Raw genomic sequence first — 18,226 nt, forward strand, 5'->3', positions numbered from 1 at the left:
TGGATGGGGGAGAGAGAGAGAGAGAGAGAGAGAGAGAGAGAGAGAAAGATCCTATGTTTTTCCAATTTGGAACAGCTCTCAGGGATTAAAGGAAAAATAGATTTCTCTGTTAGAGCTAAATAGAGCCTCACTGTACAGAGGCAGTCTGCCTCGGAGTATTAATCAGTGGGTGGAGAAGGCAAACAGTAGCAGTGGATTACAGCCTTGTGCTTCCCAAAGAAATATAGCTGGTCATTCTTTGAGACAGCAAACTGGACTATGGACCCCCAGTCCAATTCAGCAAGGCTATTATTCTTACATAAAATTCACAATTGCAAGATATGATCATGGCTGCTAGCTCTTAAATTGCTTTGCAAGGGTTTAGAGAGATTTAGGTCTGCCTATCAATAGGAAGAGAACTCCATGTTCAGGGACAGTCGACCTCTGAAGACAGAGGCAAAAGAGCAAGGGAGGTCTGCAGTCTTCCTGCCTTGCTTGTGGGCTTTCCTGGAGGCACCTGACTGTCCACTGTTGGAAACAGGATGCTGGACAAGTTGGTCCCCTCTTATGTTAGCAGAAGGTTTAATTACCAAATGTATCACAGTGTACTTATTATGAAATAGCTCTGACCACTGCAGCACACTGGTGCTGGGAACTATCTTATACCAAGTCAGACCACTTTCATTTAGCTCAGTATTGTCCACTTTGACCTCAATCCTGAGCTCGGCACACAGGATTAACAGCAATTTTCAACCTTTTTCATCTTATGGCACAATGAGACAGGGCTAAAATGGTAAAGGCACACCATCTGTTTTTTGACAATTGACAAAGCACACTGCACTGCTGGCTGGGGGCTCACACTCCCCAGTGCCCTACTAATATATGACCCTTTCCCAAACTCCTGCAGCACTCCTTGTAGACCCTTTGTGGCACACCAGTGGCACACCAGCCCTAGAGGCTGCTGCCAAGTGGCTATAATGGTGATTGGGCAGCAGTGCTCCATTCCAGAGTGGCAGCCTGTTTAACCCTTGATGCACATAGCCTAATCAGGCCCTGTCAGTTTTATGAACCACCAAAAATTGGGTCACAACCCTCTGGTTGATCCCAGACCCACAGTTTAAGAACCACTAGTAATGTCCAAGGGCTTCACATGTATTATTCTGATGCAGTCCTTTCAACTGCTCTGTAAGGTAGGTATTGTTATCTCCATGTTAGAGATGTGGAGACTGAGGGTGAAAGGAAGCAGCTTGCCTAAGGCCACCTAGTGAATTATAATTCACCTAGTGAATTATTAATAATAAAATTATTGTTTTGCAGAGTCAAGATTCGAACTGGGGAAGTTCTAATTCACAGCTCAGTTTCTAACTGCTACGCTATGCCAACACTTAACCCAATACTGTCCACTCTGACAGAAGTTTGGCCAGCTGAGTTCCTTCTCAGTCGGAACTTCTGGGGGCTAAAGCTGAGGCCTTCTGCATTGTCTCACTGCCCTGCTTGTGGGCTTCCTTGGGACTTTTTCTCTACCACTAACTATGTGGATATGGCCCAGCTGCTGAACCCACCACCCACCACCAGTTGCCCATCAAAGAAATGTGAAGAGCTGTTCATTTCTGTCTCTCTTCTTGACAACTAGGCAGGCTCGGTAGACCCACCTTCCAGTTTCCTAAAACGCCAAGCGATGAGCTGCAGCTCACTGCTGGCAACGCCCAAAAAGTTTCGGCAAAGTGGGCAACACCCTCACCCAGGCATTGCTTTGGCACCGGCTGTGGTAGCTGAGCCACATTCCTCTGAAGCTGACAGAAGCAGCAAAGGGCGTTCCTGCCAACTCATCTTCCTCCCCTTGCCTCGACTCATCTCCCTCCTCCTGTTGAGCCCCACACCAGCCAAATAAATCCACAACATTCCTTGGATATTGCTCTAAACAAAGCAGGGTGTAAGGCTTATGACTAAGCAACCTCTCATATCACCCCCAGTGACCATCAATAGGGCACACTCCAGACTTTTGCTAAGTTAGCAGAGTTTCACTCCGAGGCAGGAAGAGGGCCTACGTGGAATGCAAAGGATCCAAGATGCCGGATGGATGACTTTCAGCCATTTTGGCCTACAATGGTGACCACCAGCTGGACACCTCCAGGGTTTGGCTAATTCACAGCCCAATCCTACCCACCCCTCCTCCCCCACCGATTCAGCAGTGCCAAAATGGCTACAGTTGCATCTTATTGTGTGTGTGGGGGGTCAGTTACGGAGGTCTCACCTAGGTAAGGGAACAATTGTTCCATTACCTGGAGGTAAGCCTCTATGCTGCGGGGGGGGGGGGATCTACTGAGATCTCCGCTACCTAAAAAGGTGGTGCAGGTCCATGTGAAACTGCACTGCAGGATTGGGTTTGGGTAGGGGATTAGGACTTGGCAGGCACTGCTGCCGCTGAACCCTCCTCATTCCTGAACTCAACTGCCCATCCCTGCCCTCCAGTTTCGTCCCCCACCCCGTTCCACCCTCCCCCACCCCTCCCACTGTCTTACCTGCTCCGGTAAGGTAGGAAGGCACAAGCCTTCCTGCCAGCACTCCTGGCAGCACACTGTTGGAGTGCCTTTTATGACTGGTGCTGGCTGTTTTACAGCAGTCACCACCAGCAGAGGACCCTACCGACAATGGCTGGTAAGTATAGGATTGAGCTATTTTGGCCTTTAAAGAAGGACGAAGGAAGGACAAGACAACACAAGAGAATCAAGACTGGAGGATATCATTTCCCCAATTCCTGAAGTATGCCACTTTTCTGAGTGAAAAAGTCTCACTTTGAAGCCTGAAAAATATTTATTTTTAAAGCACATTAAAAGTGGACGTGTGCTGCCAATTTTTAATTAATTAAAATGACTGAATTTGTTAACTTAAAGCGTAAATAGGAAACATAAACCTTCAAGCAAATTCAGGCATCAAAGCTTGCAAACAGAGGCTAACCCCATCGTCTTCTTGAAATCAGGTACTGTATCTCTAATTTCAATGGGGAAAAGTCATGCATAGGGCACTCACTCATACAGATGCATGGCAGGTGACCTCCTCAGTGGGAAATTCTAGTGCATCTCACAACTGATGCAACTACATCACTCAATTGCTCTCAGTGCCGAGACACAACTGAGTTAAGTGCCCTGAAAGGAGGTTGATGGGAAAAGAAACTAAGAAACCTCACAAAGGTATTTCATTGTGGAATTAATGTTATTTCTCAAGGCACACTAAAGGTTCTCTCAAGTCACACTCTTGGGGTGCATGCTTTGGAAACAGCTGCCTCAGTGCACCGGAACCTGAATCCATTACCTCATTTTAGGTTCATCAGAAAAGCACTGGGAAAATTCCGTTTGGGAACACCAAGGGAGAGATGAACAGTCCTTTCTTATCTACTGCTGCACGGAAATGGTTCATGGCCACGGACATCATTAGCCAGCTGGAATCTTGGGAAAAATAGGTCCCTGGCCCATAATGCTTTGCAATCAATGCTGCAGAATGAGGGCACCACCGGGGAGGGGAAGGAAATAGCAATTAATTAATGTCACAGCTCCTGACTCTCCACAGTCAGAGCACCAAGAGGGATTCACAAGGACAATTCTCAAAGGGTGGCACAGGGTGGGTGAGGAAGGACAATGCTGTAACTAGCCATAAACACTTTTCTTGCAGACACTTTTTGCCTTGCAGGCCCCTTGTCCCTCTTTTAACATCACCACTTAGCCCCACATCCCTGCCCATTTCTGGCTCTGCTCCTTTCTTAAAGAAATAGTGACAAACAACATCACGTTATAGACATCAGAGTTTCTGAGTATGGAGAGTGGGCTTTTCCCATACCATTGAGCAAGTGCAGTCTTGTCCCATAGACTTGAATGAAAGGTTCGTTTAAGCTCCAGCACCACTTTAAAAAAGAAAAAGAAATTAAGTCCTGTGCTTCACCTTGTTTGACAGCATTCAGAGAACACAGTTCCCCCCACCACCACACTGGTTATTATAATGGTACTTCCATACTAAGGCTAACCCTTATTCCAGGACTTTGTATCTGCTTGTACCACGTATACTCCAACTGTCCACAGTTACCACACACACTGCACACTAGAGTTGCCATTGTGTTCTAGCTCTCTCTGCTCTGAAGTTAACCTTCTGAGTGGAAGACAGATGCATCTCAAGTACAAATTACTACAGATACACGAATGCTTGCACATAAATGTTAAGGCACCAGGCAGCACCTACCCATCAGCATCAGGCAGTGATCCTTGATGGGGGCATAGAGATCTAAGAGTGTTCCTATTTACATATGTCAAATGTTATGTAAATAGTTATGTAAAATGTTAAGTCATTTTTCCATCTAGTCCATACACGGTACAAAAACTGAGCTATGGTAAACCAGGGAAAATGGTGTCTTCTATCATAAGAGTGTTCAATGGAAACTGTTAATACACTTGGTGTGAGTCACTGAATGACGAGAAGCCAAGTGGCACGAAGCTATCCCCCAAGATACCAAGAGCTCAAGTCATGGAAGGATTTATCGGAAGGGCTGAGTATACACCACCATCCTATGGAAAAGAAAAATGTGCTATAAAGTGCAGAATTTGTCTTGCTGAATACCTCCATGTTCACTTTGAAAAAATCAAATTTCTAGTCCTTATGGTAGTAGAGCAATGCTTACAGAAATCTCAGAAGCCACAGTGGTGGCTGAATACAATTTTAAGAAATTGAGGATTTCCAGAAATTGGAATCTGTGATCTGTATAGCTCCTTGCCCAAACCTGTGCCTACCTAAAAAGAATAAATTGTGCACTAATCCCCTGCCACGATGTAGCATGCAGCCACACCAACAGATCATGCCTTGCATGGCATGGGGAGGGGTACGCAGTCAGACAGCCATTAAGTAAAAAGGTTTTTTAAAAATATACTTCCTGGTAGGCTGCCTGATTGCCTGTGGGTCTTGTTGGACCCAAGAGGAGTGGGAGGAGAGGAAGGCAGTGGAGCAGGTTGAAAAAATTGGGGATAGGATTCAGCATGCACCTTTGCTGCCAAGATTCATCCCCTCCAGCCTACTCCCCTTCCCCTCTTTGTCCTGAACCTCCGCCCAAAAGCCCTCTCTGCCACCTTACCTGGGCCAGCGGAGTGCCTGAGCAAGTCAGGCACATGTGTGGAGCTGCTGCCCATTTCCACCAGTGGCTCAGTTCCATGCAATGGCAGTGTGGATTTTGTGCCGCTGCAACAGGGTCTATGGTTGCAGATAGTATGAGTCACTACGGATTGGGCCATAAGAGAGTTCTGCAAATGTAGTAATTTATGCAGGTTACAGAATTCAGCATTTCTTGGAACAGTATTTTATTACTTTTTTAAAAGCCTCCAAGAACACACACCCGCTGAAAATCTGTAGCTAGATTTTCAGTGGAAGTGAGAGGTGAGGAGCACAGTGTTTTGGATAAAAGACCCCAGATCCAAATATGTGCTTGGAAAACCGCAAGCAGAACCCCCAAACCAATGGCAGGTTCTTTGATCCATGGCGACCATCTTCTTAAGATACAGTATCAGCTGTTGCTACAGAAGAAATCTCGACTGTAGTCTGGCAATTATGGTTTTGTTACTTTCATTCTAAGTAACCTTCAACAAATTGTAGATCTATTTATGTTTTTAGAAGGATGTCACTCCTGGGATTCTTTTGAGGACTCAGACCCAGGGAGGGTTTGGGCAAGAGGAGACAGACATGCCTCCTCCTCACCCAAATTGTAGATTGCCTTCCTCAGCACATTTCTCTGATTTCATATCATCTCTTACCTTTCACAGGTACAAACAGAGATATACTTCTAACACCGTTATTCTCGGGCGACTATGAGCACAGAAAATGCTTTCTACTGTCAGTTCCTGGTCCATCTATCTCAGTATTGTCTACGCTGACTGGCAGTAGCTCACCAGGGTTTCAGACCTATTTTGCTGAGTCCTACCTGTAGATGCTGTCAGGGAAAGAAGCTGGGATCAACTACATGCAGGGCATAGATAGGGTCTACCATTATGCTACAGTCCCTCAAGCTGTAAGCCTCCTCATTGCACACTGCAAAGGCTCTGCTCCACTTGCTGTCTGCTGCATTCATTCATTCTGCAGTTGCCTGGAAAAACATACTTGTGTTAATGCACTACAGGCCCTTCAAAATGAACACATTTCTTGTAACCTAAGTGTTCTTGGATGGCAGGACGAAATAAAATTATCCTACCCGAAGTTAGCTGCAGTCCAAAATAGCCCTCAGCAGCTGCAGTGTGTGAAGGAGCAGACTATGCACTGAATGGCACTTTAATGCTCATATGTGTGCATCAATGTGCATATGCGCTAAAAAGAAGACACATCCTCTCCCTTTATTTAACTTGCAGAGCACCCTAGGAGGGAGCTGACTCTTGAAGGACAAGTTCAGCAACAAGGCAACAAATTTAAACATGGGCAATAATTGAGACAAAATCAGGATTATTCTGCGTAAAGAAGGGACAGTTGGAGTATATGCCAACTGTCAGATCTTGGTCCTGATCTGTCTGGTCCTGATCTATCTACCAGGCTTCTGGACTGGACCAGTTGTCCATTAGCTGAGAAACACTCGCTGTTCCACCTGTTTCCAATCCTCGGCCTATATTTCTTGGATATATGAAAACAGCAGTAGAGACTCTCTTCTAATATTCTCATTCATTACAATGATTATTTATGACTGTTATGAACAATCATTGGAAAAGCCCAATACATAAACTGGTGGAGGAAAAAAGCCACAACTTAAAAGACAACTTACACAACATTATTGCCTCTAGTTTCTACTCCATCTAAACCTAGGACTAATAATGAAGCAGCGCAGCTGCAGGCTCCTGTCTTTCTATGCATATGTCTACACCACACCTCTAAACCGGTTTCCAAACTGGATTAACAGATACAGTCCCTGTTCCCCCCAAACTCAGAGTATTGTCAGTTAAGGAATTTTCAGGAAGCAGAACTCATTTGCTTGAGGGCTTCAAATGGTCTTTTCCAGCAATTCCTCAAGGGTTAACAGAGTTCCTAGATAAGACCAGTCATGAGGATGTGGATCTGCTTCATTGACAGATAGCTGAGCCCTTGCTCCAGCATGGGAAGTTGCACTATGGGACTGGGAGTCTTCAGGGCTGGCCCAAGACCACCCAGTGTCTGAGATGGTATGCCAAGTGCTGACTTCCATGCCTTAGTGGTACACTGGCCACCACCATCTCTGCTATTCCTTCTCCTGTTCTCATGCCCTTGTTTGCCACTTGCCTCTCTTTCACGTCCACTCTGTTCCTCTCTGCCTTTTCAATGGAAGGAAGAGGATCAGCAGAGGTAAGTGGATGGAGGTGGGAGGCAAACCTCTCCTACTAATCAGTGCCTCAGGTGACCACTTCAGGAACCCTCATGGATGGGCTGGCTTGGGGGCATTTTAGGCCAGTTCTTATGCAGCAAAAATGAGCAGGCTCAAAAGCAGGTTTCTGTACACCCCATACAGGAGAGCTCCATAGGGTCCCCTTCACATACACCCCTCCTTGGCTAGCTGGGTTTCACTTCTCCGCCCCCCCCATCATGACAGCTGTTTCCCCCTCCTCCTCACTGCCACTCATAGTTCTGCTCTCTCTCTCTCTCTCTCTCTCTCTCAGCCTGATGGGTTGGCAGCAACACCAGCAGAGAGGAGGAGCATGAGCAAAAGTAGATGCAGTTACTGCCATGTGCCTCTGTCTCATTAGACTCAGATGGGGTGGGACAAGCAAGAGGGCAGCTGTGCACTGAAAAATATATCCCCCCAGAATCCTCTGCCACACCCATCTGAGTCCATAGATGAGTTCCATATGGAAATGGAGTTCCATATGGAAATGGCAGTATACAAGGATGTTGCTTTACTTTAATGGTAATTGTGTGAGGGTGGGGGGAGAAACTGCAGCCCAACATAGGAAGCTGGCAAAGAACCAAGTTCCCGGCAGGGAAAAGAACAAACAAGCACAGCAGTGAACATAAGACCTCAGAAGGTGTACACAAGGGCGTGTGCCATGTTCTGTTACGTAAGAGGAAGGAATGAAAAGATGGGCGCAGTCAGCCAACAGCAGCCAAAAGGAATGAATGCATCCATGTGCCTGTGCTCGCACCTGTATGTGACGGGAGCGTCTGCCACAACAGCACCTTCACCAGGGACACATAAAACGAATTGTAAAATTCTGCACTCAGAAAATGCTGCGATTTGCCAAAATTCTCATGTGGTAAATCTGCACCTAATGGTTGGTTTCTGCATAATATATGATCTTCCAGCCAGTCGAGGCCAGGTGCTGAAGGGTGGCTGCAGCTTCAGCCTCTGGTAGCTGGAAGTGTCAGGATCCATAATCCCAATAACTTGATTTTTTAAATCAAGTTTTTAGACCAGATGTATACAAAGAAGGTTCTGCTCCTGCCAGTCCTCAGGTGGGCTTTCCTGGCAGGTGGGCAATGAGCCCCAACTCCCTGGCCACTGGAAATCCTGCTCAGACTACTCCACTCCACCCACTAGCTTCAGCATCCTCAGTTCAACCAGACATTGACTGCACCCTTTCAAGTCTTCTGAAACTTGCTTTTGGATTTACAGTGAAAACAGAGATAGAATTCCAAGTATTTTGATTTCTAGTGGTCAGTTGGAGGAGTTTCGAGTGCCCTCTGTACTTTGTTGTCATTTTCCATAGATATCCAAAACAGTGGAGATTAGAATTACTTATATAAGGGCCCAATCCTATGCGACATGCACCAGTTCACCACCGGCGCACACTGTCGCAAATGTGCCGTAAAGCACACTTGCGAGTGTCAGTGTGGCCCAGCACTGGAGCAGTCTCTGGGCAAGCCTGCGCTGGGCTGGCACCAGTCAGAGGCCAGCCGGCCGCTGCCTAGCACTCCGTGTGAGTGCTTGGCAGTGCAATGATATGCTGGGGTGAGAGGGAGGTGTTCCAGGGCAGGGGAAGGCATGGCCAGGGGAGAGAGTGGGGCAGGATGGGGGCAGGACCGGCAGAGCCAAAGCCCCATGTTGGGCCTCCTGGTCTGATATGGGACTACGTTACCCTGAGCTGGCTAAATGGCCAGTGTAGAGTCGAGGAGCCCCATTGCGGGGCTTCTTACCTTCCCCCGAGGACGCATTGGGAGCCATGCGTGACTGCCCCAAATCCATAGGCTGCAGCAGCAGCCATTTTGGCACTGCTGCAGCCTTGGGAACCGGGCAGCTCAGGATTCGGCTGTCTTAGGCAAGTATTATGCACTTTTTTTGCATAAGACTTGCATAATGTATACAAGTTGCAGAATTGTGGACTTCCTTTCCTTTAGGGATCTGCCAAGACCCACATGTGAATATCATAGAAGCTACTAAATCTGATGACCAAGAAAGGCGGTATATAAATACCATTATTATTATTATTATTATTACTGAAAAATCCTTTTTTGTCTTAAGTTGGCCATACGAGGGTTTCAGCAATCTGTAGTCATATTACTTAATAATAATCCAACATCATAAAATCATATTACTACAAATGTGCAAAGCCCACTCAGTAGCTTTTAGAAATCCTTACAACAACCTATATCATTACTGCGCCTATATTGCAAATGGGAAGACTGAGGACGTAGCTGATCTAAACCTACCTAATGAGTTTATCACAGAAGTAACATCTGAACCAGCATCTTCCTGATTTGTAGCTTTGCACCTTTGCCATCATATGACATCATTAAGGTTGAATTTATTATTATTATTATTATTTTTTAAATGTAATCTTTTCTGTGTCAAGCTTTCAGGCAGAGATACTCGGGGAGGGGGAATCTAAAATAAGTAGTGTAGTGGTAATGCACTCTACCGCTCAACATTTTTGGAAGCCACCTGTTACATCCACTTAAGTCACTAGTCCATTGCACCCTTAGACCAGCCTCACAAGTAAGACCAGTGAGATCTCTTGGCCCATAACTCAAACTTTGTGATATTTTTCAATGTACGTACACATGCATGCAAGCAATTGCTTCAGTTACTGTATTGCTCCCTGCCTGACTGCTAAAAAACACTTTCCATAATGCCAAGTGTCTGTTTTCCATTGTATCAAGGGTTTTTTTTATCTGTTGGGGCAAAGGAAACTGACACACAAAACTCTTTTCCAGACTAGGGTACTTACAGTATTTAACAGTATGGAAGGGAGACAAGGCTCAGTCAGGCCTCATCCTGACCTCCCTTCCCTGATGCTGCTGAAATCAAGCATCCTTGCATGTGCCTGCTTTTGTGCAGGTCCTTCCTATGTATTCTTGCCTCTTCTTGAAATTTAGACTGTGTTTTCCTTGGGGCAGGGACCAGTCATTTCAGGATAAGGACTCAGCATATCATCATCTTTGCAGATGGATTCTAGAGGGGTAACTGTCTTCCCCTTAGTTTGTTGCAGCCCATCAATAAAGGGCCCTGTGCCACCATAATAAGACTATGAGATTTACTGTGGCACAAGATTTCATAGATGCAACTGATAAAGCCAGATGAGTCTCATGAGTGCTAATGCCAAAATAAATCTGTTAACCTTTAAGGTTATATGGGACACTCAGCTGTTTATATGCATTGACGTCACCATATAAATTCTACTACCAAGAGCTTATTGTGGTTATTAAATGTAGTGGCATTGTGGTGCATAGCACTGTACAAAGTACAAGAAGACATGTCTTGCAATCTTCTCTGACCCAGAGAAGACAACAGAGGCAGTCAGTGTGATGTAGTGGTCAGAGGGTTTGATACAGACCAGGAAGACCCAGGTTCAAAGCCCTGCTTACTCACAAAGCCTCCTGGGTACCTTTCACCAGTCACCAATCTTTTTGGTTCGGCCTATCTCACAGGCATGTTTTGAGGCGGAAGAGAGGGGGAGAAGCCATGTGCGCCATTCTGAAATCCTTGAAGGTGGGGGGGGGGGTTATGGTATATGTGAAAAATGAAATGAAAATTAATAAGATAGAGGCAAAGCAACTGGGAAAGAATATACTCTTATTTCAGTCTCACCTATGAGAAAATTACCTTGGAAATCCTTATAACACCCAGTAACATGGGTCTCAGTCTCCATATTGCAGACGGGGAAGCTGAGTGGCTTGCTTCAGACCACCTAGCAAGTCTGTGGCAGATGCTGGATCCAAACCCAGGGTATCCTGAAGCACAACTTACCATGAGATTCAGTGTATTGCTTACACAAAAGTAAGATGGTAGCCTTGGGCTACCAACCTATTGAGGAAACCCACCCGGGAATAAGGCTGGTCAAACACAGCAAGACTTCCTTCCAAGTGGAAATGTGTGGGGTTGGACTACACATCTTTGAACCACTATCATCAATTATTACTTTTCAGCCACATGCGTCCCCCAAAGCAGCTTACAATCATTAAAAATATATATAATCATCTGGAAACATACACATCAGATGGAGCTGAAGACTACCCTGAATTAACTTTGCCATTCATTCCTGGCTGCCAACTCTAGTGTAAATAAAACTGCTGTTGAAGCAATTTCTGACTCCTCCTCTCCCCTTCCCCCCTCCCCCTGCTCTCGCTGGCCTTTTCTGAGTTTTGGATTCTGCTCCCTTCCCCAGCCCCCTACCATGACAGATCTAGGTCACTGGGACAGCTCCTAACTCTGCCAAACCCACAAGCGCTTCTCTCAGACCCGCCTGGGTTTTCAGAAAACACGCAAAGCAATAGTCACCAAATGAAGCTGCACAGATTATAATGCATAAAGTCAATCGGCCTGGAACATGGTTGGGCCCGGCGGCGAAACTGCCGGGTGAATATAACACTGGGTGTGCGTGTGCGTGTTTGTGTATGTGACAATGACAAATCAGGAGCAGGGGGAGAAAGGAGAACAAGAGAGGAATGTCCAGGAGGAAATTAAAATGTCTAGACCAGATGTTTGGTTTCCAACGCAATGCACTGCATGAAGCTTTCTCCCTTGCCAATGTTTGGAGCATGGAAAAAAAATGCAGGAGTTTGGTGGATGCTCACTCATATCATAGGGTGGATTCGCACATTACAGTGTACACCCAAGATGTCTGAAATGTAATGAGTGAGCAACAGTTAAGAATGTAAAAGGAAACCTGCTGGATCAAACAAGAAAGCCCACATCCTACTTTCTGGCATCCTACTTTCCATGCTTGGCAGACTGGATGCTTTGGAACAGCCACGAGCAGGACATGAAGGCAACAGATCTTGTTTGGCTTTTTTCCCCCCACAGTACCTGGAACTCAAAGGTAGACTGCCCCTGCATGTACAGGTTCCATTTCAGCAGTCATGAAAATAAGGTCAATCCAAGCATCCAGCTAGTTCAGCATCCTGTTTCCAACCGTTGCCAGCTAGATGCTTCTGCAAAAACCACATGCTGGGCATGGAGGCAACAGCCCTCCCTTTCTGAGTACATCTGGAATTCAGAGGTAGACTCCCTCTTGCAATGAAGTTTCCATTCCTAATACTATCACTGAACAGAACCTCAGAAAAGCCCTGCAGGATCAGACAAGAAATTTGTCTAGTCCAGAATCCTGCTTACTAAGGTGACCAGTCAGATAATTCTAGCAAGCCAACAGCCTACTTCTCACTCCCTAACAACAAGTGTGCAGAGGTACACTGCCTCTGAACATGGAGGCTGCATTTAGTTATCATGCTTAATTGGCAATGATAAACCAATTCTCCCTACATTTGATTAATACACAATAAAACATTCTAAGCTAGTGGCCATCGCTGTATTTTGTAGTAGGGAACTTCAAAAATTAATTGTGACTTTGATGAAGAACTGGAGATAAACAGATGTGTTCTGTCCAGACACTTGCTGTGGGCAAGGATTGATTGTGCCTCCTCACAATTCTGCCTCCATATAATTTGCAAATAGACCCCTAGGTGCACTGGCAATGGAACAATTCACAGGATGAAATTCACACAATTTGGCCTCAAAACACTGCTCCTGAATTTGTCAGGACAGTTATTCAGGGTAAGAAAATACTCTGCACATTGTCAGAGGCACCTTCCACCTAACCAACACAAACCGAGTATGAGCACTGAGCTGTGATTCTCTGTCTTCTCGATTCTTTGCAAGGCTGGTTTTAAAGGAAAGACACTCTACACATTCTCAGAAACATTTTCCTTAGAATCTATTGTTGAAAACAGAAACTAGTCCCCTTTACAAGCAACCTGCCCTCTGCTTGTGGCACTGAATCACTGTTGCCCATGGCTCCTTACCAACACAAAAATGCATTCCTTTGTGGCAAAGCAGTGTGTCTCCACCTGCCTCAGAGACATACTGCCTGAAGTGGTAGAATTTTCTAAAACCAAAAGCTAAGCACCCTGCTCCTACATTCAGTTATGAAAGTTGGTTGCAAGTCTTCAGTTCTTCAGAAGAAGCCCTCTGCACATGCTCAAAACCCCTGTTTTCTGTATTAATTCACAAGTCCCAAACTGACTTGTGGGTCATAAAACAGAGGTGGGACCAAACCTTGGTGACACCAAATAAAACCTGCCTCAGTCCACAGTCTTACTGAGATTTAACACATTCAATATTTTTCTGACTGTTTGAACCTGATCCCTGTTTCATGTGAAGGCAATTTTTGGTGGCTATTCCATCATTCCATACAACAAGCAAAAATGGCCTTCATAATCCAACATTCAACAACACTCTCCCCAGCTGTTTGTAGGACCAGGAGGCAAGAAACTGCTTATATGAATCCCCAGACTGTTCAAGCTGGCCCTCAGTATCCCGAGGTTAATTCAAGTTGGATCTAAACACCTAGATAAAGTAACAGTTTCGCATTGTGCAATGGGGGACCCTGGGCAAGGCATTCTCTTACTCAGACTAGCCTACCTTGCAAGACTGTCATGAGGATTAAAGCAGAAGATCATATCTGCTGCTTCTTGGAGTTTGGCACAGCTGAAGATTAATAGAATAGAATATTACATGACCAATGTGAGTGGAGAAGTGAACCTTGTGCCTTGCCACCGGGCAGTGCCAGTGGCTAGAATTGCAATTTTGACTGTCCATGCTCAGGGATGCTCTTTCTGGACTACAGAGGATGCTGTTTCCACATGACCCTATGTGGCTTAGTGCCAGTTTAAATGCCTGGTTCAAAATAACCATGCTAAGCCACAACAAACCAGCGCATCAACAGAAGCCAAAAGTTGTGCCCCGCTGCTGCTACCAAACAGATGAAGGTATCAAGAGAAATGAGAGAAACATTATGGATTTGCCAACTTGTTTTCCCCTTTCCCATTAATATGAAGGGCTGGAGAAGAAGGAGGAAGGGACGTGCATATAGCTACGGAGATGTCAGATTTCCCCGCTGTTCCCATAAGCACAGCAGCCCTCAGTAGTACCATAGCGCTACGGCACTATCAATGAAAATGGCGGCTGTGGGCGTGACATAGCAAGGCTGTGGGTTATTGCAGCAAGCTGAAAATGCATCTGTGTGTGGACTTGGATTTTGGGGTCCAAAGGTTCCCAAGAGATAAATTTTTTCTTGTGTGCCACTGCCCCCCCCCATTACAGTGCACAGTCTTGCTTCCCCGGCAATAAAAGTTGAATTCTGTTGTCACCCCCCCCCCCCCCAAAAAAAATCTCCAACCTCAGCAATTAACATGGTGAAAACGTTTTCTTGAAACTCTGTTGTTTTTTTCCCATCTGTCGCTTCTGTGCTTTGGAGCTCCATTGCTACTGTAATCATGTTCTAATAGCTCACGCTATACATGGGCGACACATACATGTGCAGCACATTAAAATGGCCGCTGTGGAGAAAACATGGCGGTGTGTCTGGCAATTAAAAATACGCTTGCCTCAGCAATAAAGATTAGGGCCAGCAGGCAAATCTGGTTTCTCAAGACCTGTTCCATGATGTTGGGGGGATTTGAACCAAAGGCCTAAACTGGACCCATTCCAGATAATATCCAGAGCACAGCTAAAAGAACTTCACAACCCTGTAATGGGGACGACTCATCCCTGGGAGAAGGGATGGAGAAGGAAAGTCTTGCTTTGACATAAAAACAAATCTCCGGGTTACACAAATCCCTGTATCTGATGAACCAACTAGCATACTCTGAGCAGTAAGCACAAATAATCATTCCTACTGTGTCGCTTTAGTCTCCAAGACCCAATGCAATGCCAACTATCTTGTAGTGAACTCAGAAATACAAACCAGATGTGTCAATATTATTCATGTGACCAGCTTGATGTGATATGCATAGTGATCTGCAAATTTTTGAGTTACACAGGATGATTCCCCAAGTATAAATGGATATCCTTATCATGCGAAAGCTGGCAAACTACTATGTGAGTCACAGAAGACCAATCAATAGATGATCAACAAAACATTGCTCCTTCTTTGCCAACAGTATGGTTATCTGAGACATGATTTCTCAGAAGTAAGCCCAAAAACAGTCAATGGGATTCCCCTCCAAATAAGTGTATAAGATTAGAGCTTCGGCTGCCTAGAAATACAAAGAAGGAAGCCTCTTCCGCATATACAAGGCTCCACATCCACACCCAAAAACATATCCTAACTATGATTTCAGAGTCCTGTAAAACAGGGTTGTTGTTTTTTTCCAACCCACAGGTCATGACCCCTAAAAAATGGGTCCGCAGATGGCATGAACCGAACATGGAAAATGAAAATAATGTGGCATGGAAAAGTGTGTGATTTTGCTACAAGAACATTTCAACAGCTAGCAGGGGTAGAACCCGAGTGCAGGCTGAGAGGGCATGCGTCTCCATGTGGGAGCCCTGCAAGGGCCACAGAGAGAGCACATTCTCAGCAGTTCCCTCTGCTTAACAACATCTGAGACACACAGGCTAGCCATTTTTTTCACAGGGGACTAGTTAATTTTTAATACTGGGTTAATCAAAAAGGTTCTAATTAGTTGTTATGAATTAAGAGAAGAGATGGTAATTAACATCCTGGGACACAAGTAATTTTCTACTGGAGGACTTGTGTGGGGGTCTTAAGACTCAGCCCCCAGCGAGAGAAGACTTAATCCACCCCTTGCAATTGGCCAAAGATCCTACAGCTTTATAAAATGCAGGTAGGGGATTTTATCCTTACTGTCTTATTTCCAACTGCCCAAATGATAAGTCCACCACCACACTCTCAACCAAAGGCCATTTGTACACCATACCTAGGTTGCGCAGAAATAAAACTTTTAATGAAATGATGGGCAGCTAGGAGGACTTGAACCTCTAGCAAATGGGATGAAAGCTCTGATGGCTACTTGATTGATTTTTTTAAAACATCTCTTCATGACCCCCACCCTCATAACAAGACTTCCATCTTCACACTCCACCCTGGACTTCCTGGTAAAATTTCCAGGCATCCTTTCCCTTCTTCTCCATTGCTCCTCCCTCTTTTAAAATCTTTGCTTCCATGTTCAAGCAGACAGCCTGGAAATAACTTGCTAAAAAGACAGAGAGGAAAATGACACAAGCAGGCACATGCAAAAAAAAATTCTGTCAATTATTTTACATCACGCTTATTATTATCTGTTCCACCTGGAAATCTGAAAGCAAGGATTTCCTAGCAAAGTCATGCCTTTTGCTAGGGTTTACTGTCTGCCACTGGGCTTGCGGGAAGGAAGTAAAGACAAGAGCCCCTCTGAGCTAGTGCAGAGTGCATTTTCCTAGAGGGCAATTTAGCAGGGGGGGGGGGTCTTCCACATCAGAAAGTGGCATTTCCAGACAGACCTGAGTTCCCCAAACCATTTCTGGTTCTAGAAATTAAGCGATGGCTTTTGATCCTGCGCACTCTCATGAAAATAATGCATTGTATAACAGATGAGTACCCCCCCCCCCAAAATCCGGCTTGCTTGTTCAGAATACCAGCAAAAATCCTTACTATGAGAACCCATCAAATTAGACCCCAAGTGACATATTGGGGTGCTGGTAAGGAGGGGGGGGCGGAGAAGGCAAGAGATTAAGAGATTTGCTGGAGAGGAAAAAAAAAAAACCCTGGGAAGCTCTCAAAACCAACAAACCATATAAATTTTTGTTTGTAATGAGGAATCTGATTCATCACCATCACTACAAATGGATGTTGGGCAGCTGTGTATATGTAAATATCTCACCCCACCCTCCACAACTGCACATTTCAAATAAACTGGTCCAAGCAACTTCCGTATACAAATGTTTTACATGATATTTATAAGGCACACAAACATACACACATTATCCTTTCTCACCCCCCCCCCCCACTGCCTTCTACTGGAACACAACAGACTGAATAATATTATGCAAAAATGAAATCCCAGTACACGTTTGGTGTCCATTATGCTTAAGAGTAGTCAAAAATGAAACCAAATGAACACTGTGTCTTTAATGCAAGTTGCTTAAAGAATATCTAAGATGCAAGGCAGAAGGCCAATTTCTAACACCCCCCCCATACATTTGCAGCTTGATTTTTATCAAAGATGACAAACTGTGGCTTCGCATGTTATTTTTTTTTCAAATCTTATTTTTAAGTCACATGCATACATAACATAATTTCCTAAAAAGTTCAGCTTTGCTGGTGTCCCTGGGAAGTGATGTCCCTGAAGAGGGAGCCTGCTAAATGCTGGGAGAAGATGCTAAGATCATTTACCGATGATGATGATGACTCTATACAGCCCCCAATTTAGCACTTTTGAAATTCCCCTTCTGTTTCAAAAGGATGTAGTCCCATAGGCACTCTTATCTCACTGCACACTGAGGCTGACTTCTGGGTAAACATGTGCAAGAACGCACCCTGAACCTCTCCCACTGATGTCCAGGGGTTCAGGGACTGGATTGCACCCATTGGGTGATTTGCTCCCCACCCCCAAGGCTGATCAAGCAAGCTCTGATTCTTACCTCGCATCTTCTCCTGTGTCAACTTAAGCCTCTTCTGGGAAAAGCATGAAAAATTCAGAAGGAAAACTCCTGGCTGAAGGAGAAAGGGGAAAGAGCCAGGGAAAAAATGGGATGGGGAGCCTCCAGCTTGGGATCCTTTTTGCTTCTTTCCTTCCCCCTCCGCCTCGCCGCTGCCTTTGCTCTTGTTTGTGTTTTGTTAGCCTAATTATGGGCAAGAAGTGACTGGACTTTCCTCCTCCTTCCCCTCGCCCTCTGCCAAGCGCTCTCGCAGATCTGCTAACCTACTTTCTGCAATAGGCTAAGCATGGGGAAATGCACATGACACACCCCTGGCTGGAGCCCCGCCCACCTCATGTCAATTTCGCCCTTCATGCTCCACCCCCTTACTCTGGTCCTTCTCCCGCTGCT

At 45.3% G+C, this 18,226-nt stretch overlaps 1 protein-coding gene across 1 annotated transcript in view; it reads right to left on the reverse strand.

Annotated features, from left to right (window-relative positions):
• The window catches only part of LOC136658845 (nuclear receptor ROR-beta-like), a 44,189-nt gene extending 26,174 nt beyond the window's left edge, over positions 1–18,015 (reverse strand). Inside the window, exon 1 of the mRNA XM_066635750.1 lies at positions 17,819–18,015. Within this exon, the coding sequence (XP_066491847.1) occupies positions 17,819–17,825 (7 nt within the window). The 5' untranslated portion in view covers positions 17,826–18,015. The remainder of the gene's footprint in view (positions 1–17,818) is intronic.
• Positions 18,016–18,226: the final 211 nt, after the last annotated feature.

The sequence above is a fragment of the Tiliqua scincoides genome, chromosome 8, assembly GCF_035046505.1.
Source record: "Tiliqua scincoides isolate rTilSci1 chromosome 8, rTilSci1.hap2, whole genome shotgun sequence".
NCBI classification, from domain to species: domain Eukaryota; kingdom Metazoa; phylum Chordata; class Lepidosauria; order Squamata; family Scincidae; genus Tiliqua; species Tiliqua scincoides.